Below are 27,270 nucleotides of genomic sequence, written 5' to 3'. Positions count from 1 at the left end.
GATTATTTTTGGAGACATCTACAGATAGCGATAATTAAAATTTCCTAATTTTTCTGGCATGCTACCACTTAATTGATTTTGAGAAACATCAAAATGTTGTAAATCTCTTAGTTTGAAAATTGAAGAAGGGATATTGATCACCTGTAGTGAATAAATTTGGGTATCAATATAAGTTGTGGAGATTTGTCATAAAACCCAAAGTTAAATGAATGACTCCAACTTTTTTTTTTTGGTTTCTACTCAAATCTAGTGATTCTAAATGAGGTTGGAAAGGGTGGAAGGTAGGACACTTGTAAGGTTGTTGCAAGACAAGTCCAAATAATTGAGATTTTGAAAATCTCCTATATGAGTTGAAATGATACCTCTCAACGTTTCATGAAAATTCAAATATAATATTTTTTTTATAATGTAGTGAATCAGTTCATGCACAAATGTAAGCCTTTTATATTTGTCATAAACCCAATGTTGAAGGAACAGCTCTAACTAGATTGTTTCTATTCAAATTGAGTAATCCTAGATCATTAACGTTGGTGGAATGTAAGTAAAATTATTACAAGTGTAAATATTGGATGAATGAATGAAGGGCTCCAATTTAAATTAGAGTTGTACCTGTTATCCCCATTCTAGAAAGATCCAAGTACTTTGGTTTTTGTAATGCAGTGAAGTCAAGATCTGCTAGCTAACGATGTTGCGAATGGATACTTGGTTGGTTAATTGAGATAACTCTTCCTAAGCTATCGCATGATATGCCATCCCAGTCACAATAATGGTAGGAGTCACAATTGCTTATGTTCCACCATTTGCTTTGAAGTAGCACATGCTCATTCTCTACGGTGAAGGCAGTAGTGCTATTATAGCCATGTGTTTGAATGACAAAAGCTTACACTATCCATTACAACTAGAAGCTTGTTTATACTTGTTCTTTATTATTGTGGTTGATTCATAGAGCATTCAGCATATTATTCTTTTTTTCCTTATTACATTGGGAGAATTACAATCAAATCCTAGGGAAGGAAAATAATTACAAAACAAATCCTAAAAGTTGTCATTGTCTACTTTGAAACTTGTCATTCTAGGCTGTTGAGGTTATTATTGAAACTTTTTAATAATTATATCTCTTCCTTGGGACTTGATTGTAATTCTTTGAATTACATTTGAATTGTTTGAGTCATAAAGCTTAAAAATGATTTCTTGATACCATAGTTTTTCTTAAAGTCAAAACATATGCTAGGTATTTTGATCATTTAAAAGATGTCTTCAATGTGATATTTCTTTTTCCTTTTTGTAGTTTGGATAGGGATGATAAGTAACTCATTTGAAACAATACTGTTGTCAAACAAGTTTAGATATGTGTGTTGTGGAAGACCTTCTATTTGAGTTGGAATGGGATCTGTCAAAAGTCAAAACACATTCCATTTAATTGCAAATGTATGTCTTAGGTTATAGATAATCAAATAAAAAGTTAAAAACCCAGATAGTAAGAGTGGAAGAAAACTCACTAGTAAGGTTGTTATGAAACATTTAAATAATTGAGATTTTGAAGAGTTCCTATCTGTGTTGGAATGATACTTGATAATAACCTATTCTATTAAGTCAAAAAGGTAAATATAATAGTTCTAAATTGAGTGAATTTGTAAGGTAATAGTATAAGGCACATAACTCACCAGTAAGATTGTTATAAAACAAGTCCAAATTTATGAGATTAAAACGAGCTCCAATATGAGTTGGAATGGTACCTGTCAACTCCATTCCATGATTATTCAACTATATAATAATGGTTTTTGTGATGCAATAAATAAATTTGTGTACAAAAACAAGTCTTTGATATTTGTCGTAAGATACAAAGTTGAATGAATAAGTCCAACTAGGTTATTTCCATTCATATTGAGCAATTCTAAATAAGTAAGATTGGTAAGAGTGTAATGTAAGTAAGATTATTGTAAGACATTGGATGAATGAATGACTAAAGAGCTTCGCTTTAAACCAAAATGTTACCTGTTAACCCTTATCTACAAAAATGCAAATATTTTAGTTTTTGCAATTCAGTGAAGTTAAGATCTGCTAGCCGAGGTTGCCGTGAATGGATTTGTGGTTGTTCAATTGAAATTACATTTCCAAAGACATTGCAAGATATGCCATGCTAGTCACAATGGTAGTCAAAGCCACTATTGTTGATATTCCACCATTTACTCTTGAGTAGTGCGTCCTTCTCTTCTGTGGTCACCGTAGCAGCATGAGCATTGGAGAACAAAATAATGGTATCACATAATAATAATAATAATAATAATAATAATAATAATAATAATAATAATAATAAAAATAAAAATAGAAGTGATCATGAATTGAGTGTAGAGCAGTTATATATGGGATGGTTATTGGTTGTTATGGTAGTAATGTGTTTAAATGACAAAAGCTTACCATCACTTTGGAAGCTTTTTTTCCCATTACGGCTGAAAGCTTGTCCATGCTTATCCTTTATTATTGTGGTTAATTTACAGACCATTCAATATTAGTTTTTCTTATTATATTTGAATTGTTCGTATCATATAAAGCTTAAAAATGACTCTCTGACAGTATACATTGTTTTTACCCAAAACATGTTAATTATTTGAATAATTTAAAACATCTCTTCAATGTACCATTTTTTAATTTTTTTTAGTTGGGATAACAATAAGAGGTAACTCATCTCAAATAACATTATTATGTAATAATTTTAGTGCTTTGAGATGTCGAAGGCCTTCAATTTGAGTTGGAATGATACCTATCAAAACACAATCCTTTAAGTTGCAAATTTACTATAGGTTTTTTTTCTCATCAAATGAAAATTTAGGGTAGCATGAGTGGAAAAGAACTCACCAGTAAGATTGTTATAAGACAAGTCTATATCAATGAGATTATGAAGAGTTCCTATCTATGATGGAATGATCTCTTTCAATAGAGATTTTAGGTTGTGTGGAGGTAAATACAATACTTCTAAATTGAGTGAATTTGCAAGGTGGGAGTGGAAATAAAAGGCCTATAACTCACCAATAACATTGTTATGAGAGAACTTTAGATAAGTGAGATTTTGAAGAGCTCCTATATATGATAGGATGATCCCTGTTAATAAAAGTATTAGGTTATATGGAGGTAAATGCAATATTTCTAAATTGAGTGAATTTACAAGACAAGAGTAGAAACATAAGAGACACACCGGTGAGATTATTACGAGACAAGTCCAGATAAGTGAGATTATGAAGAGCTCTTATCTGTGATGGAATGATCCCTGTCAATAGAGGTTAGGTTGTGTGGAGGTAAATACAATATTTCAAAATTGAGTGAATTTACAAGGCAAGAGTAGAAATGGAGGAGACATAACATACTAGTAAGATTGTTACAAGAGAAGTCCAGACAAGTGAGATTATAAAGAGCTCCTATCTGTGATGGAATGATCTATATCAATAAAGGTATTAGGTTGTGTGGAGATAAATATAATATTTCAAAATTTAGTGAATTTGTAAGGTAAGAGTAGAAATAAAAAGTGCATAAATTACCAGTCAAATTGTTATTTAACAAGTCTAGACAAGTGAGAGAGCTCCAATCTATGATGGAATTATCCCTATCAATAGAGGTATTAGGTTGTGTGGAGGTATATATAATATTTCAAAATTTAGTTAATTTGTAAAGTAAGAGTAGAAATGAAAGATATATAATTCACCGGTAAAACTGTTACAATATAGGTCTAGATGGATAAGTTTATGAAAAGATCCTATATGGGTTGGAATTGTAACACCTCATTTAATATCTCATTATACGTCAATTGGAACCATTATAACACATTTTCAAACGTTTCCAAGTGAAAAATTTCCATTCCAAAATTTTCCTATTTAATCTATCCGTACACTATTCATCCGAATTTAGGTCAACTTTGAAAATTTATAACTAATTTTCAAAAAATCAAAATGAGGTGGTTCAAATTTTTATTTGAATATTGCTAAGAGATATTTAAAGGAAAAATATTCATTGGACTCAATTCCATCTAGAACAGTACCAAAAAATTCTACTAAGTGCACTGTTTATATGATCAATTTTTAAATTTTCAGTATTTTAGCCCAACTTTTGGAGGGAATAACTCTTAGCACACAACTCCAAATTTAGTAGTCTATCACTTGATTTAAAGCTAAAAATGATATCTATTTGTCTAAAAAATCTCAGGTCCAGACTCCATCATTTGCTTATTATTTTATGTATCCCAAGTTTAGCCTCATTTAGGGCATTTTTATCCCTTATTTTCCATTATCTTGAATTTTATTTCCTTTTTACTTTTTCCATACCAATTGGACATTGTACTACTCAATGTTTCAGCATTAGGACATGCCATAAAGATATAATTTACATTATGTCATCATCCAAAATTCATTACAACTCAACATAAAGTTCACTAAAACATTACATAACTTTTCCAACACATCATAAATTCCATAATGCTTCTTCATCCTAATACCATTTCCCTGCCCTTGCCATTGGATGAACCATCCCTTATTTGGTACTTAAATTAACATGGAAGAAATGAGATTTCAAAAAAATCTCAGTAGCAATTGGATTATAATTATCATGTAAATCAAGCAAGTTACAATGTGACATGTTATCACATCTCAAGGCATAATCAAACCACATAAAATCATAGTTAATACCATGCTAGGAGAGGAACACCAACTCTTCCATAATAACATAATTCAATGCATTTGGCCAAATCATAATCCAAAGCCATCCAATCAACCAAGAACACAACATAATTCTTCAATCCAAGCACACAACATAATCACATTAAACAAGCAAGATAAATAATCAAACTATAATTCAATGCTACTTTTTAGCACTTGATTAATTCGGTCTCCTCAAAGGGGTTGTGCTTCTCCTTGATTTCTCCTCACAACACCTATTGATTCAAGTCATAAATACAACTACATTAACAACTAATAAGTTAAACACAACACTTTAATTTTAACCTAACAATTTCCCTTTTTTCTTGGATTTTTAACAAAATAGTTCCTCTTTTAGAATCAATGATATCTTGGCCTAATCCTACATAATTTTTCATGAAAAATTCAAATATCCAATTATTTTTTCAAAAATCAAACTCCTTCCCCATGAAATCATGTTGGCCGAATAGGGGTATTCAAGCTTCCAAAAATTTCATTTTTGATTCCAATGATTGTATACACTTCCTTTTAGTATATCCCTACATTAAAACACATTTTAAACTTATTGGAATCATCAAATCCATGCAAAACAAATTCTTGCACCCCTAACTTGATCTAGCCGAAATGAACATATAGGACCCTAGGTGGATTTTCTTTCAAAAACCACTCCATACATCACCTAAACAAGCTTGATCCATATCATATTTAAGGTTTCTATCCTTCCCTAATAGTTGCACAATCAAACCAAATTTGAGCAGCATCTCCCCAAGGAATTTCAAGCTAAAACCCTAACTAAACTAACTTGAAACTTAGGGATTGAAAAGCTTGAGCATACCTTGATGCTTCCTTGGTAAAAACTGAATGTTTCCTTGCTCAAATACCTTAAAATTTTTGGTCTCCTTGGTCTGGAATAAAAGTGACAGCACCTCCTCCTCTTTTTCTAATTTTCTAACATTTTTCTTGTATTTTAGGGAGGGGTATTTATAGACCAACCAAGCTGCCATCCTTCCCCCAAATTAGACTCCTAAAGTGCCATGTAATATGGTGAGTTGGTAGCCATCAAATGCTATATAACTTCAGATCTAAACAAGTGTCCCTTACTAGAGTTTTCCAACAATTATCCAACAATTTTGGGCTTTATTTTAATTAAAAATAGTAGGGTCCAGAAAATGCATGAAATTGGGTTTGAATTAGGCCTAATATAGGCCCCACAAATGGTCTAGAATGGTCCAAAAAGATGGCCCACAAAATTAAAATCCCAAACCATTCCGATACTTTATCAGTTACTATTCACTAGTAACATTTCATAATTTTTCTAGACCTCCAAAATTTCATTTCTCTCTATGATAACTCACCTTTTAATATAAGAATATGATCTTAAAATTTTTAAAATTTTTTGCCACCTCTAGGTATTTATTTTGAATTTTCTCCGATTATGCCCCTATTGGTATCATTGCAGGAAAATAAATTCCTTAAAATTAATCCCTGAGCTGAGCTTTCAAAGCATAAAACCAATTTTATAAAGTCAGACAAATATTTAGATGATTTTTTCATATTTTTTTTAGATTTATTGAGACCTCTAACTAATTAAAATAATTATTTTCCTCCGATTTTCCAGTATTTTCCTGAAAAATTCCATTTACAGGAAATTCTATGATAATTCATTTTCACAATAATTTCATATTTTGGGTCTCAATTGAGATTCTAAAACCTCTAATTTGCATTTTCTCCATTTTTCAGGAACTTTCTAGAATTTTTCTCAAAATTTCCTGTTTTGCCCTTCCTAGACCGATAATTATGAAAATGCCAGCCCGGACTTTATCGGGGTTTCACATCAAAAGTTGTTTCGCCTTCCTGTCTAGTTTCTACATTGGCTCTCATCTAAATTTTTAATTCCCTATGTCCAGGTGAAATTTCTTAGGATGTGATAGAAATGGCATCTATCAAACCCATTCAAACAAGTATGAGATGTTCTAGATTGAGAAATGCAATGAGGTTGAGATTAGCTAGCCAAGGAAGGTGCTGTGCAATGGTCATTGGTTGATAGATCTCAATCACGCTTCCAAATTTATCGGAATATATCTCTTCCCAATGATAAATTGATAAGGGTTTGACAAATTGTGGGCACTGTTGCTGAAATTCCACCATTTGGTATGAAGCAGAGCATGTTTCTCCTCTTTTATCATGGCAACTGATACTGTGCCATTAATGTGGAAGAAATTTACAGCAAAGCATAATGAAAAAAACACCATCACGCCCCATCTTCAATTCATTAGTTTACACAACGTGATCGCCAAATGAATGCATCAACAAAGTCTTTATGTACAGTGCAATATTGAATCACTTCTACGCCCCAAAATGGTTGGAGTATGTAGGTCCAATGGCAAATGGACTAATCATATCGTGTGAGATGGCCTCAATTGTTAATGATCTTGGTCAATATTAAACTCTTTAGTCTTTGGAGTTATTATAACAAAAATGGACATGAAATTGTCAAACATGAGATGATGAATACCACAGCATAGTGGTCCCATGGAGCTCCGAAAAAGAACCCATTATTTTTAACTTTTAGGATTATATTTTCAAAGACGCGTGACATATCAAATTATAGAAATATACCTTTTCTTACCATTAATTGCTTTGAAACATAGCATGTTTCTCCTTTGCTATTCTGGAAGAAAGTAAGGGCAGGGCATAGTTGTAAAATCACTATTATTGTCGTAGTGCTTATTGTTGGAGTAGTCGGCATAGTATTGGAGAATGCCCACTGATTCATGCAAAGTGATCACTAAATGAGTGAAGAAGCTGAGTCTTTATAGGAGCATAATTTAGTTTTTCTTTAAAAAAATTACAACTTTTAAAAAAATTAATTTATCATTAAAAATTGTAAATTGAAGATGTTAAATTTAGATAGTTCAAATCAAATTTTAGATGGTACACATTTTATTACAGTGATAAGAACAGTAGGGATCCAAGCTCCAAGCATCATGTGTGACAATTTATTAGAAAATGCCTAAATTTTTTATAATTATTTTAAAAAACCACAACCTTTTATTACATTCTACCGAATCGGTCAAGCTTAGCTATTGGCACAATAATTCAGTGCATAGTGCAATATGAACACTGTTTTGTAAGTTAGAGGTCTCGGGTTCGATCTAACTCATGATTCTAGGCTATTGATACCTTTTTTATTTTTTTTATTTTAACTCTTCAAGCCATTAATACTTACTCGCTTAATCTAAAACCAAAGAAACTTGAACTTGTTTAAATATTTTTTTAACCTTTTTTCTGATTGTTTTGAGAAATCAAACAAGGCGCAAAAGATCATTGTTATTTTTTTTTTTTGGCCATCGCAAAAGATCATTGTTAATGGTCTTCATAAAGATGGTCTAAATAATTATGGGGCAGGGGTCGCCAGTCATTGAAAAAGGTACTTAAATACACATTTTTTTAAATAACCAACTTATTTTTTAAAATATTTACAAATTATTTATGACGTTTAGGAGAAACTTAACTAAATGACTCTAAACACCTGTGTCAAATAATAAAACTATACTACTATTAAAATAAAAAGAAATGACAAAGAAAACTGTTTTATTAAAGAATTCAATGATCATTCTCAGTCACCATTCACTAAGTTAATACTACCTCTGTTATACTTAATATAACAACTTGTTTGATTTTTATCTTGGTTCTAAATATAAGACTCCTATCCATTTTGCCTCTCATATTTATCTATTTTTTTCAAAGTGATCTTTGTAATAATAATAATTCTAGCTAATATACTTGATTAGTAAGGATATTTTAAGAAAGACAATATTTATTTATTACAAATAACTAACTTAACTAAATTTCTTTATCTACTCAAATTAGTCAACTAGCTTTTACATTAAAGACTGGATATAGTACTGTACAAAAGCCTTCACTTGCAATCCTGTCAGAAAAATTTACTCACGTGTATATGGACAAAAAGAACGAAATTAAATAAAATTAATTCATTAAATTTAATAATAATAATAATAGCAGCAGCAGGAGCAGCAAGAGCAGCAGCAGCAGGAGTAGCAGCAGTAGCAGCAATAGCAGCAGTAGCAGTAGTGGTAGTAGTAGTGGTAGTAGTAGTCGTAGCAGCAGGAGCAGCAGCAGTAGCAGGAGCAGGAGCAGCAGGAGCAGGAGCAGTAGGAGTAGGAGCAGTAGGAGTAGTAGGAGTAGGAGCAGTAGGAGTAGTGGTAGTAGTAGTAGTGGGTGGTAGTAGTAGTAGTAGTAGTAGTCGTAGTAGTCGTAGTCGTCGTAGTAGTGGTAGTGGTAGTGGTAGTGGTAGTGGTAGTGGTAGTGGTAGTGGTAGTGGTAGTAGTGGTAGTAGTAGTGGTAGTAGTAGTGGTACTCGTAGTAGTAGTGGTAGTAGTGGTGGTAGTGGTAGTAGTGGTAGTAATCGTAGTAGTAGTAGTAGTAGTAGTCGTAGTAGTAGTAGTAGTAGTAATAGTCGTAGTAGTGGTGGTCGTAGTAGTGGTGGTGGTGGTGGTGGTGGTGGTCGTAGTGGTAGTAGTAGTCGTAGTAGCCGTGGTAGTAGTAGTAGTAGTAGTAGTAGTAGTAGTGGTAGTCGTAGTAGTAGTGGTGGTAGTAGTGGTGGTGGTGGTGGCAGTGGTCGTGGTGGTGGTAGCAGCAGCAGCAGCAGCAGCAGCAGCAGCAGCAGCAGCAGCAGTAGTAGTCTTATTAAATACGCGTATACTTTACCTGTTTGAGTTTCAATGAACGGTCGAGAACTAATTTTAAGTTTTATGAGCATTTGAGATCATTTCATTTTTTTAATCACCGTTATTTAAAATTATAGAATGACAGTTAGTACAAAAATAGTAATGATTAGTTAAGGAAAGCTAAGTGATCACCAAAATTATCATAGAAGCCGAGTTATTTTAGGAAGGCTGTTATTCTGATGATGAAAGCTGAACCAATGCATTTCAATATATATTCATTCCGGTCCATAATTTAAGAACTTGGTTAAAAGAAAATTTTGGTTCAAAATATAAAATGTTGACAAGGTATAAAAAATTTTGGTCCAAAATATAAGAGCTTGACAGAATAATTAATGATAGTTTTTCACTTTTAACCATTGTTACAAGCAGGCAAGAAAGTTTTAAATGTGAGAGGTGTGAACGAATTTTTCAATCAAATTCTTTAATGAGGATAAAATAGGTAACTTTTATCAATTTGAAACAAATTTAATGACTTAACTAACTTCTTTACTTTGTGAGAAAACTTAATTACTAACTTTTTATATTTTTCTGGTTCTTAATGTAAGACCTAGTAAACTAATTTGGATAGATTAAGAATGTTAGTTAATTTAGTTAATATAATATGCTTTATTTTAAAGTATCCTAATTATCTTTCTTAATTCTTTCCCTCTCTCTCCTATTTGATTATTATTATTGGGGGAATATTAATAAGATTAATTTAAAAAAAAAACATGTGAAATAAATCTTACATATAAAATAAACATTAACTCTTAAATTAGGTCATCCGTTAAGGAGTAGAAGAGTATTATGGATAGAGGGAGTAATATATTTTGGTGCTTATAATTTGTTAGCAAAAACCACGCAACTCTCAACTTGTTTTTCTACGTTTTATGAAGGACCTTTTTGATGAGCCATCGTCAACGTCAAAATCGTTGGAGGTGCATGATCATAACGTGTGTGATGCGAAGAGTTGACTTCATTGATGACTTTTTTTTAAAAAAAAATTTTTAACTAAATCATTTAAGGCAATTTTTGGAATCTTAGAAACTTTAACCAATTTTAACTAATTTTTTTAACTTATACAAAATGGTTAATAAAACCTTATAAGAAGAATCAAATGAAAGGGAGTAACTAGTGACTTGATGGCAAAAACAAAATACATATTAGAGAATTAATAAGTAAATGTAATTGACCGGTTGACCCCATATTACCAGGGATTCAATTTGGGAATGTGGGACGTTCAAAAATTTCAGAGTCTAAATTTAACAAATTTTTTTTAATAATTTAATATTTTGATGTGTGGAAAATCTAAAATAAAAATAATCTTTCAAACGTTAGTTTTTCAAGAAATATTTTTACTTAAAAAATCATCAGCTAAAAATTGTAAATCTAAACTCTTAAAATTATATTTTTAAAGTGCAAATCTTACAGCAATGATGAGTATCAAGAACCGGTTCTTACTACAAGCCATCATAATAAAAATTGTGGGAAGGTATTTGGGACACCGAAAGCCCAATAACTTGGCCGCCCAAGCGTCATCCCATGTTACTTGCTTCTTTATGTTTGGTTTGCAGTTCCCAAAGAAATTTTGGCTTTGACTGTGCCGTCATTAAGAATAAGTGCAACCTTACAATTTTGTGAGAAACATTGAGCAAGCTTCAAAAACTACATTTCCTTTATGACATGCTCTTCTTGAATCTGCAGTTTTTTTATTTAAGAACTACTTTCGGTCCTTAATATAAAAGCTAGTTAACTAATTTGAGTAAATTAAAAAAATTAGTTCTATTAGTTATTTGTAATAAATAGATGTTATTTTTGTAAAAATATCTTTACTAATCAAGTGGATTGGCTAAAACTATCATTATTATAAGGACTATCTTGAGAAAAATAGATAAATATGATAAACAAAGTGGATTTGGGTCTTATATTTAGAACCAAAATAAAAGTCAAATGATTTCTTATATTACGAACCAGAGATAATATATTCCAATGTAATCTTGGTCATTTGATCTATTTGGCAACCACACTGAACTACATTTTGCTTGTTCTTGTTGTTATCATTCAAATAGTAGTTATTAAGGCTTCGAACATGCTAGTTGGGGGCGAGCAACATGTAAGAGTAAACGGGGCAGCTTGAAATATTGAAAGTGAGAGCTAAAAATTGGGATTGGGATTAAGAAAACTCATTAAAAGAGTGTTGACAATAAAGACATGCTTGTTATTTGGGATTAAACAATCCCTAGATGCAACTGAGGAATGGTGCAAGTTTTGCGAGTGTTTCTGCTAAATTTCAATGATGTTATGCAAGTGTAAACATTAAGTTATATGTGTGTCTATATATATATTTATATAATAATGAAGTGCAAGCTTTTGGTCATTAACGAGCAAGAACATATCAAAATTTTGCTAATCACTTTGTTCTACTTAACAATTTGGAAGATGATCATCATTTGAGACCGATAGACCTTGCATCTAGACCAGTTTTGCCAACATTGCCAGGTTTACTTATTGATGTCTATTTCGATAATGATTTAAATTGGTGAAAGAACAGAACAATATTTGTGAAGTTTCATGCAAACATCTTGTTCATGAAAATGCTTATTTTGACTTGCAAACTCACTTATGAGGTTAAAATTTTAAAGGTAACATGCATGGTCATTTTCTTTTTAAACTTAATTTTATTTTGGGCTAAAAAGAGTGAAATTAAATTTAAAATTGCTTGAGCCAGCAGATAAGTTCATAACATAGAACTTATGTGAAATTCTCCCTTGACGTGGCTCATTGCAACAACAATAACGGAGTGATTTAATATATACTATCTCTACTCCTTAACATAAGAGCTAGTTTGACATTTAATTTGGTCATAAATATAAAATCTCAATCTATTTTGTATCTCATATTTATCTTCTTTTTTTTTTCAAAATAGTTTTCATAATAGTTGTACATCTTGTACATATTAAAAGTTCTGTCAAATGATAGTTCTAATTAATATACATAATTAGCAAGAATATTTTAGAAAATAAAATACTTATTTATTACAAATAACTAACTTAAAAAACTTTATTAATTTACTAAAATTAGTTAATTAGCTCTTATATTAAGGGTCGGAGATAATATTTTATTTTTTCAATTCGCTTTAATGGAAATAAGGTAGCTAGCTTAAGCACTTAAGTACCTATTTACTTAAAATATTACTGCATCAGATTATTTTTGCATCATCTCTATCTCCTTGAAAAAAAAGTAGCGTCTTTTATACTTAAAAATCTATCAGAATTACAATAAAGTCCCATTTGAAAGTGATAATACTCAAGAACTTCAGGGCATATGATTTTTCTCTGCAGCTTGTTTTTCTTCCCTTTTAATTATGCTGTCCTGATCCCCCAGTGATCGTGTTGCGATTGCTGCAAGAAGTGTATAATTGGAACTCTAGTGCACAAGGACCATTATTTGTGTTGTGTTATATGAAAGTCTGTTTGCCCTTTCAAAATTCTGGTCCACGGACAAAGATGCAGATTTTGGGGATTTCAAAAGTCAGTGCTCTCGAATTTCAATGAAATATGGTTGTCAGGAGGACACTGAAATGGTTTACTCAATTTCCATGCAACTGGCAGTTCTAGCGGATAGTTAGGAGAAAACAGATTACGCAACCAACTTTAAAAAAATAACTAAAATTTTTTTTTGGATTTAGTTGAAAGATTAGCGTCTGAAGGGAAGAATTAATTTAATGGAGAGCATCTAAACTCATAAATCAATGAAATACGTCTTATTAAATCTAGAAGAGTAAAAAATGAGACTCTGGTAATTAATTAATAGAGGTGTGTGGCTGGGCTGATTTTTTTTTTTATTCAAAGATGTTATATCACTTCTTTTTACGATAACAAAATTAAGAAAAAAGATTGTTTTGCAGGATTCTAAATGGTCGTTCATAAATGTAATAATTGGATCAAGAAGAGAAGAAGGGGTGAAGTTTGTAAATATCTTACGTGTTTTTCCTATTTTCTTAGAGTCTCTTGTAAAAAGAGATAAGAGCTTTGATTTCAAAATTACATGTGCTCAAATGATTTATAAAATCTAGAAATCAACATTCTTGTGCAAAAACATTAAAAAAACTTCAAATACATCAAAAAAGCTTCAAATATGTTAGAGTTTTCCCCTGTTCTTAACACGCCAAGATTTGCATAGTCCATTACTTACAGCATTTACATTCTGATATCTCATTATATGACTGTCAAGTGTGAATTTCTCATTATTATTATTATTTACATTTTTGGATTTTTAAAAAAAGGGGATAAGGTATAAGAGATTCTAAATTAAAGAAAAAATAAACAAGGATTGCGTTGCACCATACATATGAAACCTTTAACAATTAAGTCATAATCTACTTTCTTTTCTACATTGCAAAAAGTTTTAATTAATTTTATTACTTACCCAATTCACTCCCTCTTTGACCCTAGCATGATTTGACAAAAAATATAACTTAAATCTTACTGCGGAACTTCAGTAATTGGTAAAATCAATTTTACTTTGAACGCAATAAGAAATAAGAGGAGAGTTGACATGACTGGACATTAGTTTTGGGACAAAAAACAGAGCTTGAGCATTCATTTGAATATGACATTTTTAACTTAATTAGTTATATACAAGTTTATTGAATCATTATTGAGTTTTTATTCCATATCTTGCCACTTCAAATTTTGATGGTTGCTTCAATGTATAGATTCCTTATAATTCAGTTTGATACCTCATTATTTTAACAAAATAAGGTTATGCCAAACTTGACATACAAAGAGTTTTTTGATGGGCAAATATCAGCTGCAAGAGATTACACATATGGCAAGCTTCAAATCTAGACTTTGCGACAAATGCTTAAAGATTTCATGTGAGGCATTAAGCAAACATAAAACTGACAAATCCTTAAAGGTTTCATCTACGGCATAGAGCAAACATAAAGCCAAATCTCAGCTATTTATCAGACTAGATTATTTGCATATCTTGATTTAGTAAATGCTGGATTGAGATATCATTGAAAGGAGTGGTTAGTGGCAAGTCGGAGGATAAAAGCTTTTGAGACACTTGTTGCATTGTTGGTCGAGATTTGGGAGATGGATTTAAGCATGCTAATGCTATTGTGACCAAAAGAGTCACATCTCTTGCATCTTTTTGTGATGGCAGCTGGACATGTGGGTCTAGCACATCCTTTAGCAAAATGCTTTCAGTGTTGGCCTTTGAAAAAGATGATATTAAATCTCCAGGATGTTTTCCCATAATTGTTTCCATTGTAACCACTCCAAAACTATAAACATCACATTTTTCAGTCACAGCCAAGGTGTATGCAAGCTCTGCAAGGAACTAAAAGTTAAATAAATATTTATTAAAAGATAAATAATTGTAAAATACAACACAACAAGATAAGTAGCAAAGAAATCAAGAAAGCTGACCTGGAGCAACATAACCATAAGTACCAACTAGAAGAGTTTGATTAGATGTATCTGGATCAATGATTTTAGCTGTGCCAAAGTCAGATAGAAAAGCCTCCATCTTTGAGTTGAACAATATATTACTACTTGTTATGTCTCGATGGATAATTGGAGGAACGCAATCATGATGCATGTAGAACAAAGCATTTGCTATTCCTTTGATGACATTCACTCTCTTACCCCAATCCAACTCTTTAGCTTCGTCATCATTATTCAACACATAAAAAAGGCTTCCTCTTTCCATGTATTCATAGATGAGAAACATGCACTGATTATGTATGCAAAAACCATGAAGCTTTATAATATTGCGATGTCGAATTTCACTCAACATCTTCACTTCATTGTGAAAACTCTTGGCAAAAGATGTGTTTCCATATTCTCTTCTATGGAGTTTTTTTAATGCTACAATTTTGCCACTAGGAAGTTGTGCTCTATAAACACTTCCATAGGAACCAGTTCCAATACAATATTTGATGTCAAAGTCCTCTGTTGCTTCTATAATATTTTCATATGCAATTTTTCCATCATAATTCCATATGGAAAACAAATCCCCATTTTTTGTTTCTCTTGTCTCAATTATGAATTTCTTGTTCTTTTTGAAAGAATGAAACCAGATGAAACCCCCAACAAATATGATGACAACAAAAATTGTCAAAGGAATAATGATTTTCAACAAAGACTTTGAATCTTTAGAAGAATCATATATCTTCTCTAGACCAAGTAATTCTTTATTACCATTTAAAATGTCATGAGGAAAAGAGCTATAAACTTCACTAGGGACATAGCCGCTGAGATGATTGTATGACAAGTTGATGTAGAGCAGCTCACCAAGCTCTCTAGGTATATTACCAGAGATATTATTGTAGCTCAAATCAATGCTACATTTTGATGGAAAAGTGCATATCCCAGATGGTAATAGTCTATTGATTTTGTTGTGACTAAAGTCAACATGAAAATTGTCATTGAACCTGTTCCTAAAGTAAGGCACAATTCCACTCAGCTTGTTTTGGGAGACATTTAGAAGAGAAAGAGAATATAAATATTCAAACTTTATTGGTATGCCACCAATTAGTTGATTTTGAGAAACATCAAACTCTTCTAGATTTGTCAAATTGAAAATGGAAGAAGGGATATCACCTGCAGTGAATAAATTTGTGCACAAGTCTTTAGTTTTTGTCATAAAGGAATGACTCTAGATAGATTGCATTTATTCAAATTGAGCAAGGGTGGAAGGTAAGTAAGATTACTGGAAGACATGTAAATATTGGATGAATGAATGAAGAGCTAGGATTTTAAGTAGAGTGGTACCTATTATTCCCATTCTAGAAAGATTCAAATATTTTAGTTTTGGAAATGCAATGAAGTTGAGATCTGCTAGCCGAGGTTGTTGTGAATGGATTCTTGGTTGGTCAATTGAAATTACATTTTCAACGCTATTGCAAGATATGCCATGCCAGTCACAATAACAGTTTGAGGCATTATCTTTGATGTTCCACCATTTGCTCTGAAGTAGTGCATCCTTCTCCTCTGTGATCATCACAGTAGCTTTAGCATTAGTGAACAAAATAATAGCACTGTTTACTAGTCATGTGTCTTCAATGCATCTCCCCTTAAAACCAAAAGTTTGTCCATGCTTGTCCTTTATGATATTATTGTGGTTAATTTATAGAACACTCAGTTTTTTTTGAATTGTTAATATCAGAAAACTTAAAAATGACTTCTTGATACTAAGGCTTTTTTCACTTAAAACATGCTAAGTATTTTAATCCTTTAAAACATGTCTTCAACGTATTATTTCTCAATCTTTTTTTTAGTTCAGAATAGGATGAGATATAACTCACTTGAACTAAAATGGTTATGAGACAAGCTTAGATATCCGAGATGTGGAAGATCTTCTAGCTGTGCTGGAATACTACCTGTCAAAAAACATTCCTTTGAGTTGCAAATGTGTTTTAGGTTACTTCTAATCAAAATAAAAATCCAATGGGGTAAGAGTGGAAGATAACAAGCACATAAGATTATTGTAAGACAAATTGATAAATTTTTATCATTAATCTATTGAATGTTTGGCCAAAAATTTTTTCAGTTACCAATTTCGATTGATGATGAAATTTTGTGTAAAATTTCATGGCAAATGGATATCATTGGGGTTCCTATTTTAGATTTAGAACTTTTACGTAGAAAAAGTTTTATTTATTGGTTTAAGATTGTTGTTGTTGTTTTGTTGGTTATAATTGTTGAGATTTGCCTCTTTTCTTAGCTAGTTGGTTGGTTGACTTTGTTCTTTTCAATTTACAAGCATTTTGAGATAGGGCGGAATATGAACTAGACAATATCAACTCAATGAGGGATGGTTTGTCAAGAATATTAGTTAAGATTATAGGTTTATAAACATTTAGTGTAGTTGAAGTTCAAAATTTTGGGATTAATAATTGAATATAGGTTTTTTAGTTGATTGTCAATTACGTTTAATTGAACTATAGATTGGTTAAGTTATTGACCATTAGGTTTAGATGAATTAGGATTGGAAACTTTAGTTATCCTAGAGTTACATTTGAGTTTTAGTATTGAATTCATTGAATTTTAGTTGAATTTGAGTTTGCTAAAAATTGCGTTTTAGCTTTGAATTGGTTTTATATTGTTTTGGTCTATTCTACTAGATAGAATTGGTGTATTTTGTTTTGGTATTGCAAGGAGGTTATATACAAATTAAAATAAATTTATATAAAAATTTTTTTAACCTTTTACAGCAGTTAATAAAATAATCATCGTGGATACTAAGCTCTTCAATGCCATTTATTGAAGATTTTTCATGGCGATTATTTCCTAAAAATTGCTTGGAAAGTGTCCTTTCACGGTGGTTAAGAACCACCATGAAATTCTCATTTTTTTACATCGACAGTAATTACTTTGCCTCTAAAATCGTCATGAAAAATCCTTTTTAAGCCCCTTAAAAGATTTTTTTTAGGGAGAATTACAATCAAGTGCCAAGGAAAAGAAATAATTATTAAAATATCCCAATAACAACTTAAGTAGCCTGTAATGATAAGTTTTAAAGTAGAGAATGACAATCTTTGGGACTTATTTTATTTTATTTTTCCTTTCTTTGGGACCTCATTGTTATTCACCCTTTTTTTTTTGTAGCAGTGTTAGTGTGAGATTTTGTTTATTTCTAGTGGTTACTAAGGGCTATCATATCAAAATTCTGCTAATCACTCCATTCCATTTAGAAGATTTAGAAATAATAATTTTCATTTGAGACCAATAGACCCTACACTTGGGCCAGTTTCGCCAACACTGCCTGTTTTATTAATGTCTATTACAATAATAAATTAAATTGTTAGAAGAATAACTCTATTTGAAAGGTTTAATAGACAATGTAGGTTTACATTACAATTAACTTTTATTTGTTGCTAAACATAAATTTATCTGAATTTTCTTGTTACAAGACTGCTTAACTAGACCTCACATGTTACCCAACTGTGTGTTTCTATACTCATCACATATATCATACTAATACAATAGGAATGATGAGAGTGGGGTGGGAGTTATTCTATCCATGCGAATATTATTTTCTTTATTCCTTTTACTGACAAAAAGTATATAGGGTTGAATAATTGTAGGGTAGGAAAGTGGGGGGAGGGGGGAACAGTGAAAGAATATGGTCACTAGTTCTTGACAGAAGTGCAGCATCATGTTTACAAGGTATCCTTATTCATCAATTCGAGCTTTATTTTTTTAATTAACTTTTCTAAAAAGATGAACTAATTAGCATTGCTTGCGTTGTGTAATAATTTTATTGGCCAGTTGAATTGCAAATATGTTGCAAATTAAATTGTTAGAAGAACAACTCTACCTGAAAGGTTTAATAGACAGTGTAGGTTTACATTACAATTAACTTATATTTGTTGCTAAACATAAATTTATTTGAATTTTCTTGTTACAAGACTCCTTAACTGGACCTCACATGTTAACCAACCATGTGTTGTTATACTCATATATATAATACTAATACCATGGGAATGATGAGAGTGGGGTAGAAATTATTCTATCTATGCCAATTCTATTTCCTTTATTCCTTTCACTGACGAAAAGTATATAGAGTTGAATAATTGTGGGGTGGGAAAGTGGTGGGGGAACAACGAAAAAATATGCTCACCAGTTCTTGATAAAAGTGCAGCATCATATCTATGAGTTATCCTTACTCATCTACTGCAACTTTTTTTTATTGAATTTTCTAGGAAGATGAAGTAATTTGCATTGGTTGTGTCTTATAACATCTACCTTAAATTTTTTTATTGAATTGCGTAGGTAGATGAACTAATTAGCATTGCCTGTGTCTTATAATAATTTTACTGGCCAATTGAATTGTAAATGTCTTGTAGGTTATTTCAAATCTAAATTGAGTAAATTTGAGATCTGAGGGTAGAAGGTACGTAACTCACCGATAATATTGTTGTAAGACAAGTTTAGATAAATGAGATTTGCAAGAGCTCCAATTTGAGTTGGAATGGTACCTGTCAAAGCCAGTTATTTGAGTTGTAAAAGTATTAGAGCTTATTTCTTATCAAGTAAAAACTAAGGGTTAATTCGCAGAATTAAGTTATAGAGGCAAATAAAACTTAAAATTGAGAAAATTTGTAAGACGAGAGTGAAAGATGCATAACTCACCAACAAGGCTATTGTTAGACAAGTCCAAATTTGTAAGGTTATGAAGACCTCCAATTTGAATTGGAATGATACCTATCAAAACCAATAATTTGGGTTGCAAATGTGCTATAGTTTATTTCTCATCAAACAAAAATTGAGGTTAATTTGGTAACTTAAGTTATAGAGGCAAATAAAACTCTAAATTGAGCAAATTTGCAAGATGAGAGTGAAAGGTGCATAACTCACCAACAAGATTGTTGTTAGACAAGTCCAAATTGTTAAGATTATGAAGAGCTCCAATTTGAGTAGGAATGGTACCTATCAAGGCCAATAATTTGAGTTCCAAATGTGTTGTAGTTTATTTCTTATCAAACAAAAATTAAAGGTTAATTTGGTCACTTAAGTTATAGAGGAAAATAAAACTCTAAATTTTTTATTGAATTTTGTAGGTAGATGAACTAATTAGCATTGCCTGTGTCTTATAATAATTTTACTGGCCAATTGAATTGTAAATGTCTTGTAGGTTATTTCAAATCTAAATTGAGTAAATTTGAGATCTAAGGGTAGAAGGTACGTAACTTACCGATAATATTGTTGTAAGACAAGTTTAGATAAATGAGATTTGCAAGAGTTCCAATTTGAGTTGGAATGGTACTTGTCAAAGCCAGTTATTTGAGTTGTAAAAGTATTAGAGCTTATTTCTTATCAAGTAAAAACTAAGGGTTAATTCGCTGAATTAAGTTATAGAGGCAAATAAAACTTAAAATTGAGAAAATTTGTAAGACGAGAGTGAAAGATGCATAACTCACCAACAAGGCTATTGTTAGACAAGTCCAAATCTGTAAGGTCATGAAGACCTCCAATTTGAATTGGAATGATACCTATCAAAACCAATAATTTGGGTTGCAAATGTGCTATCGTTTATTTCTCATCAAACAAAAATTGAGGGTTAATTTGGTAACTTAAGTTATAGAGGCAAATAAAACTCTAAATTGAGCAAATTTACAAGACGAGAGTGAAAGGTGCATAACTTACCAGTAAGATTATGGTTAGATAAGTCCAAACAATCAAGATGATGAAGAGCTCCAATTTGAGTTGGAATGGTGCCTGTCAAAGTCAATAATTTGAGTTGCAAATATGTTGCAGTTTATTCTTATCAAATAAAACTTGATGGTTAATTTGCTCTATTAAGTATAGAGGGAAATAAAACTCTAAATTGAGCAAATTTGCAAGATGAGAGTGAAAGGTGCATAACTCACCAAAAAGATTGTTGTTATATAAGTCCAAATAGGTAAGATTATGAAGAGCTCCAATTTGAGTTGGAATGATACCTGTCAAAGCCAATAATTTGAGTTGCAAATGTGCTGTAATTTATTTCTTATCAAATAAAAATTAAAGTTTAATCTGCTCTATTAAGTTATAGAGGCAAATAAAACTCTAAATTGAGCAAATTTGCAAGACGAGAGTGAAAGGTGCGTAACTCACCAGTAAGATTATTGTTAGACAAGTCCAAATAGGCAAGATGATAAAGAGCTTCAATTTGAGTTGGAATGGTAGCTGTCAAAGCTAATAATTTGAGTTACAAATGTACTGTAGTTTTTTTCTCATCAAGTAAAAATTGAGGGTTAATTTGCTCTATTAAGTTATAGAGGCAAATAAAACTCTAAATTGAGCAAATTTACAAGATAAGAGCCAAAGGTGTATCACTCACCAAAAAGATTGTTGTTAGACAAGTCTAAATAGGCAAGATTATGAAGAGCTCCAATTTGAGTTGGAATGGCACCTAGTTACGGAAGCAAATAAAATTATAAATTGAGTAAATTTGCAAGATGGGAGTCAAAGGTGCATAAGTCACCAACAAGATAGTTGGTAGACAAGTCCAAATGGGTAAGATTATGAAGAGCTCTAATTTGTGTTGGAATGGTACCTGTCAGGGCCAATAATTTGAGTTGCAAATGTGTAATTTATTTCTTAGTAAATAAAAATTGTTAGTTAATTTGCTCTATTAAGTTATAGAGGCAAATAAAACTCTAAATTGAGTAAATTTGCAAGACAAGAGTGAAAGGTGCATAACTCACCGTTAGGATTGTTGTTAGACAAGTCCAAATGGGTAAGATTATGAAGAGCTCCAATTTGATTTGGAATGGTACCTATCAAAGCCATTAATTGGAGTTGTAAATGTGTTGTGGTTTATTTCTTGTCAAATAAAAATTGTGGGTTAATTTGTTCTATTAAGTTATAGAGGAAAATAAAACTCTAAATTGAGCAAATTTGCATGATGAGAGTGAAAGGTGCACAACCCACCATTAAAATTGTTGTTAGACAAGTCCAAATAGGCAAGATTATGAAGAGCTCCAATTTGAGTTGGAATGGTACCTGTCAAAGCCAATAATTTGAGTTGCAAATGTATTGTAGTTTATTTCTTATCAAATAAAAATTGAGGATTAATTTGCTCTATCAAGTTATAAAGATAAATAAAACTCTAAATTGAGTAAATTTACAAGATAAGAGCCAAAGGTGTATCACTCACCAAAAAGATTGTTGTTAGACAAGTCTAAATAGGCAAGATTATGAAGAGCTCCAACTTGAGTTGGAATGGCACCTGTCGAAGCAAATGTGTTGTAGTTTATTTCTTATCAAGTAAAAATTATGGGTTAATTTACTCTATTAAGTCATAGAGGCAAAGAAACTCTAAACTGACCAAATGTGCAAAATGAGAGTGAAAGGTGCATAACTCACCAATAAGATTAGTTACACAAGTCCAAAAGAATAAGATTATGAAGAGCTCCAATTTGAGTTGGAATGGTGCTTATCAAAGCCAATAATTTGAGTTGCAAATGTGTTGTAATTTCTTTCTTATCAAATAAAAATTGAGAGGCTAATTTCCTCTATTAAGTTACAGAAGCAAATAAAATTATAAATTGAGTAAATTTGCAAGATGGGAGTCAAAGGTGCATAAGTCACCAACAAGATAGTTGGTAGACAAGTCCAAATAGGTAAGATTATGAAGAGCTCTAATTTGTGTTGGAATGGTACCTGTCAGGGCCAATAATTTGAGTTGCAAATGTGTAATTTATTTCTTAGTAAATAAAAATTGTTGGTTAATTTGCTCTATTAAGTTATAGAGGCAAATAAAACTCTAAATTGAGTAAATTTGCAAGACAAGAGTGAAAGGTGCATAACTCACCGTTAAGATTGTTGTTAGACAAGTCCAAATGGGTAAGATTATGAAGAGCTCCAATTTGATTTGGAATGGTACCTATCAAAGCCATTAATTGGAGTTGTAAATGTGTTGTGGTTTATTTCTTGTCAAATAAAAATTGTGGGTTAATTTGTTCTATTAAGTTATAGAGGAAAATAAAACTCTAAATTGAGCAAATTTGCATGATGAGAGTGAAAGGTGCACAACCCACCATTAAAATTGTTGTTAGACAAGTCCAAATAGGCAAGATTATGAAGAGCTCCAATTTGAGTTGGAATGGTGTCTGGCAAAGCCAATAATTTGAGTTGCAAATGTGTTTTAGTTTATTTCTTATAAAATAAAAATTGAGGGTTAATTTGCTCTATTGAGTTATAGATGCAAATAAGACTATGAATTGAGCAAATTTGCAAGATGAGAGTGAAACGTCCATAACTCACCAATAAGATTATTGTAAGACAAGTCCAAATGGATAAGATTTTGAAAGGCTCCAAATTGAGTTGGAATAGTACCTGCGAAAGCCAATAATTTGAGTTGCAAATGTGTTGTAGTTTATTTCTTATCAAATAAAAATTGAAGGTTAATTTCCTCTTTCAAGTGTAGAGGCAAATAAAACTCTAAATTGAGCAAATTTGCAAAATGAGAGTGAAGGGTGCGTAAGTCACCAATAAGATTGTTTTTAGACGTGTCCAAATGAATAAGGTTATCAAGAGCTCTAATTTGAGTCGGAATAATACCTGTCCAAGCTAATAATTTGAGCTGCAAATATGTCATAGTTTATTTCTTATCAAATACAAATTGAGAGTTAAATTGCTCTATTAAGTGATAGAGGCAAATAAAACTCTAAATTGAGCATATTGGCTAAATGAGAGTGAAAGGTGCATAACTCACCAACAAGATTGTTGGTAGACAAGTCTAAATCGCTAAGATAACGAAGAGCTCCAATTTGAGTTGAAATGGTACCTGTCAAGGCCAATAATTTGAGTTGCAAATGTCATGTAATTTATTTCTTGTCAAATAAAAATTGTGGGTTAATTTGTTCTATTAAGTTATAGAGGAAAATAAAACTTTAAATTGAGCAAATTTGCATGATGAGAGTGAAAGGTGCACAACTCACCATTAAAATTGTTGTTAGACAAGTCCAAATAAGCAAGATTATGAAGAGCTCCAATTTGAGTTGGAATGGTACCTGTCAAAGCCAATAATTTGAGTTACAAATGTACTGTAGTTTTTTTCTTATCAAGTAAAAATTGAGGGTTAATTTGCTCTATTAAGTTATAGAGGCAAATAAAACTCTAAATTGAGCAAATTTGCAGGATGAGAGTGAAAGGTGCATAACTCACCAACAAGATAGTTGGTAGACAAGTTCAAATGGGTAAGATTATGGAGAGCTCCAATTTGTGTTGGAATGGTACCTGTCAAGGCCAATAATTTGAGTTGCAAATGTGGTGTAGTTTATTTCTTATTAAATAAAAATTGTTGGTTAATTTGCTCTATTAAGTTATAGAGACAAATAAAATTCTAAATTGAACAAATTTGCAATATGAGAGTGAAAGGTACATAACTCACTATTAAGATTGTTGTTAGACAAATCCAAATGGGTAAGATTATGAAGAGCTCCAATTTGAGTTGGAATGGTACCTATCAAAGCCAATAATTGGAGTTGCAAATGTGTTGTGGTTTATTTCTTATCAAATAAAAAGTAAAGGTTAATTTGCTCTATTAAGTTATAGAGGCAAATAAAACTCTAAATTGAGCAAATTTGCAACATGAGAGTAAAAAGTGCATAACTCACCAATAAGGCTGTTGTTAGTCAAGTTCAAAGAGATAAGACTATGAAGAACTCCAATTTGAGTTGGAATGATACCTGTCAAAGCTCGTCATTTGAGTTGTAAATGTATTGGTGCTTATTTCTTATCAAATAAAAATGGAAAAATCCCAGATAAAGCCCTTCAAATATATATAATTCCATATTAGGTCCTGGAATTATGTAAATGACAGAAAGGGTCAATGACCCAATCTGTCATTTCTAAAATTAAGAAAAATTGACAATTTTGTCCTAATTAAGCAAAAGTGAGTAGTTATTCTCTAAACGAATCTAGGTAACGCTTATACTGTTCTAGTGATTATATGATTAGTTGTAGTTAATAACAAGGCATCTTCTCATGGGGCATTCCTGACTATGAAAAAATAAATAGTTATTCTCTACACAAATCTAGGTAACACCCAAATCCTTATACTGATTCCTTAAATTATTGTAGTGAATGAATACAAATGAAAATAAAAGTGAGTAGTTATTCTCTAAACAAATCTAGGTAATGCTTATACTGTTCTAGCGATTACATGATTAGTTGTAGTTAATAACAAGGCATCTTCTTATGGGGTATTCTTGACTACGAAAAAATAAATAGTTATTCTCTACATGAATCTAGGTAACACCTAAACCCTTATAGTAATTCCTTAAATTATTGTCGTAAATGAATACAAATGAGGACAAAATTATCAATTCTTCTTGATTTTACAAATGACAAATTGGGTCATTGACCCTTTCTGTCATTTAGACAATTCCAGGACCTAATATGGAATTATGCATATTCAAATGACTTTATCAGGAATTTTCCCAATAAAATTGACGGTTAATTTGCTCTATTAAGTTATAGAGGCAAATAAAACTCTAAATTAAGCAAATTTGCAAGACGAGAGTGAAAGGTGCATAACACACCAATAAGATTGTTTTTAGACAAGTCCAAATGGATAAGGTTATGAAGAGCTCCAATTTGAGTCGGAATGGTACCTGTCAAGGCTAATAATTTGAGTTGCAAATGTGTCGTAGTTTATTTCTTCTCAAATAAAAATTGATCGTTAAATTGCTCTATTAAGTTATAGAGGCAAATAAAACTCTAAATTGAGCAAATTTACAAAATGTGAGTAAAAGGTGCATAACTCACCAACAAGATTGTTGGTAGATAAGTCCAAATCAGTAAGATAATGAAGAGCTCCAATTTGAGTTGGAATGGTACCTGTCAAGGCCAATAATTTGAGTTGTAAATGTGGTGTAGTTTATTTTTTTTCAAATAAAAATTGTGGGTTACTTTGTTCTATTAGGTTATAGAGGAAAATAAAACTCTAAATTGAGTAAATTTACAAGATGAGAGTGAAAGGTGCATAACTCACTAAGAAGATTGTTGTTAGACAAGTCCAAATGGGTAAGATTATGAAGAGCTCTAATTTGAGTTGGAATGGTACCTGTCGAAGCCAATAATTTGAGTTGTAAATATATTGTAGTTTATTTCTTATGGAGTAAAAATTGAGGGTTAATTTGCTCTATATAGAGGCAAATAAAACTCTAAATTGAACAAATTTGCAAGATGAGAGTGATAGGTGCATAACTCACCGTTAAGATTGTTGTTAGACAAGTCCATATTAGTAAGATTATGAAGAGCTCCAATTTGTGTTGGAATGGTACCTGTCAAAGCTAATAATTTGAGTTGCAAATGTGTTGTAGTTTATTTCTTGTCAAGTAAAATTTGAGGGTTAATTTGCTCTATTAAGTTATAGAGGCAAATAAAACTCTAAATTGAGCAAATTTATAAGATGACAGTGAAAGGTGCATAATTCACCAATAGGATTGTTATTAGACAAGTCCAAAACGAGAAGATTATGAAGAGTTCCCATTGGAGTTGGCATGGTACTTGTGATAGCCAATAATTTGAGTTGCAAATATATTATAGTTTATTTCTTATCAAATAAAGGAATTGTAGAACAATTGTTGATCTCCTCTTTTCCAAGTATTTCTACATTACCATTAGAAATATAGTGTGGGAAAGAGCTAGAATTGTACCGCAAGCTGATGTATGTATTGCAGGTTTGATTTCCTTGTTTTCTAAGGTCCTATTTGAATGGGAATCATACCTATCAATCCTATTTCTCTAAGATCCAATTCTGTAAAATTGGTAAATACAGTGAAGTTGAGATATGCTAGCCATGACTGACTTGAAAACAGGTGAGTTTTCAATATTGACACAAAATGTTGCCATGAAAAGTCAGACAAGTGTCTGGAAAAAATTTTGAGCTTCTACAGCTATTTTTTATGTCATCACTAAATGTTTTCACTTGTAGGGGTGATGGCGGATATCACCGCCAAAACCTACCAGTTTTAGCAGCAACAAAATAAAGTCGCCACTGAAAGAGACTTTCAGAACGACTTGTCACCACTGAAGAAATGAAGACATAAATTATATTTATATTTTGTTTGATGTGCAGGGGAGGTGAAGAGATGGACAATAAATATAAATCATATAATTAAGCCTATAAAAGTTTGATAAATTTATCCTCAAGCCACATGGGATATTTTTTCTTCGCACCTTAATCAAGATATCCTTATAGATAGATTAGATATAATCACATTCTTGTCTAAAAAATATATTAAATATATTTATATGATATTATATAATTATTTAATATTATCTTAAAATATCAATATAAATCATACATTTATTCTACAATTTCTAATAAATTAATATTTAACAAAT

At 31.3% G+C, this 27,270-nt stretch overlaps 2 protein-coding genes across 2 annotated transcripts; one reads left to right on the top strand and one right to left on the bottom strand.

Annotated features, from left to right (window-relative positions):
• Positions 1 to 8,081: 8,081 nt before the first annotated feature.
• Positions 8,082 to 11,063, top strand: LOC114756540 (sericin-1-like). Its single transcript, XM_028945491.1, has 3 exons — positions 8,082 to 8,112; positions 8,706 to 9,104; positions 10,987 to 11,063. The coding sequence occupies exons 1-3, from the start codon at positions 8,082 to 8,084 to the stop codon at positions 11,061 to 11,063; spliced, it is 507 nt and encodes a 168-aa protein (XP_028801324.1).
• A 3,124-nt stretch (positions 11,064 to 14,187) lies between these two features.
• LOC114756528 (MDIS1-interacting receptor like kinase 2-like) lies at positions 14,188 to 25,704 on the bottom strand. The gene is made up of 14 exons (XM_028945472.1): positions 25,687 to 25,704; positions 24,308 to 24,379; positions 23,630 to 23,701; positions 23,177 to 23,250; positions 22,953 to 23,022; positions 22,727 to 22,798; positions 22,070 to 22,141; positions 21,844 to 21,915; positions 21,618 to 21,689; positions 21,251 to 21,322; positions 16,731 to 16,805; positions 16,198 to 16,416; positions 14,851 to 16,026; positions 14,188 to 14,751 (listed from the first exon to the last, which is right to left on the bottom strand). The coding sequence occupies exons 12-14, from the start codon at positions 16,208 to 16,210 to the stop codon at positions 14,387 to 14,389; spliced, it is 1,554 nt and encodes a 517-aa protein (XP_028801305.1). The 5' UTR covers positions 16,211 to 16,416; positions 16,731 to 16,805; positions 21,251 to 21,322; positions 21,618 to 21,689; positions 21,844 to 21,915; positions 22,070 to 22,141; positions 22,727 to 22,798; positions 22,953 to 23,022; positions 23,177 to 23,250; positions 23,630 to 23,701; positions 24,308 to 24,379; positions 25,687 to 25,704; the 3' UTR covers positions 14,188 to 14,386.
• Positions 25,705 to 27,270: the final 1,566 nt, after the last annotated feature.

This window comes from Neltuma alba, unplaced genomic scaffold (genome assembly GCF_004799145.2).
Source record: "Neltuma alba isolate B1F8T4 unplaced genomic scaffold, ASM479914v2 tig00001394_pilon, whole genome shotgun sequence".
NCBI lineage: Eukaryota > Viridiplantae > Streptophyta > Magnoliopsida > Fabales > Fabaceae > Neltuma > Neltuma alba.
Note: the sequence above shows the minus strand (reverse complement) of the source record. Positions and strands in the feature narration are given on the sequence as shown.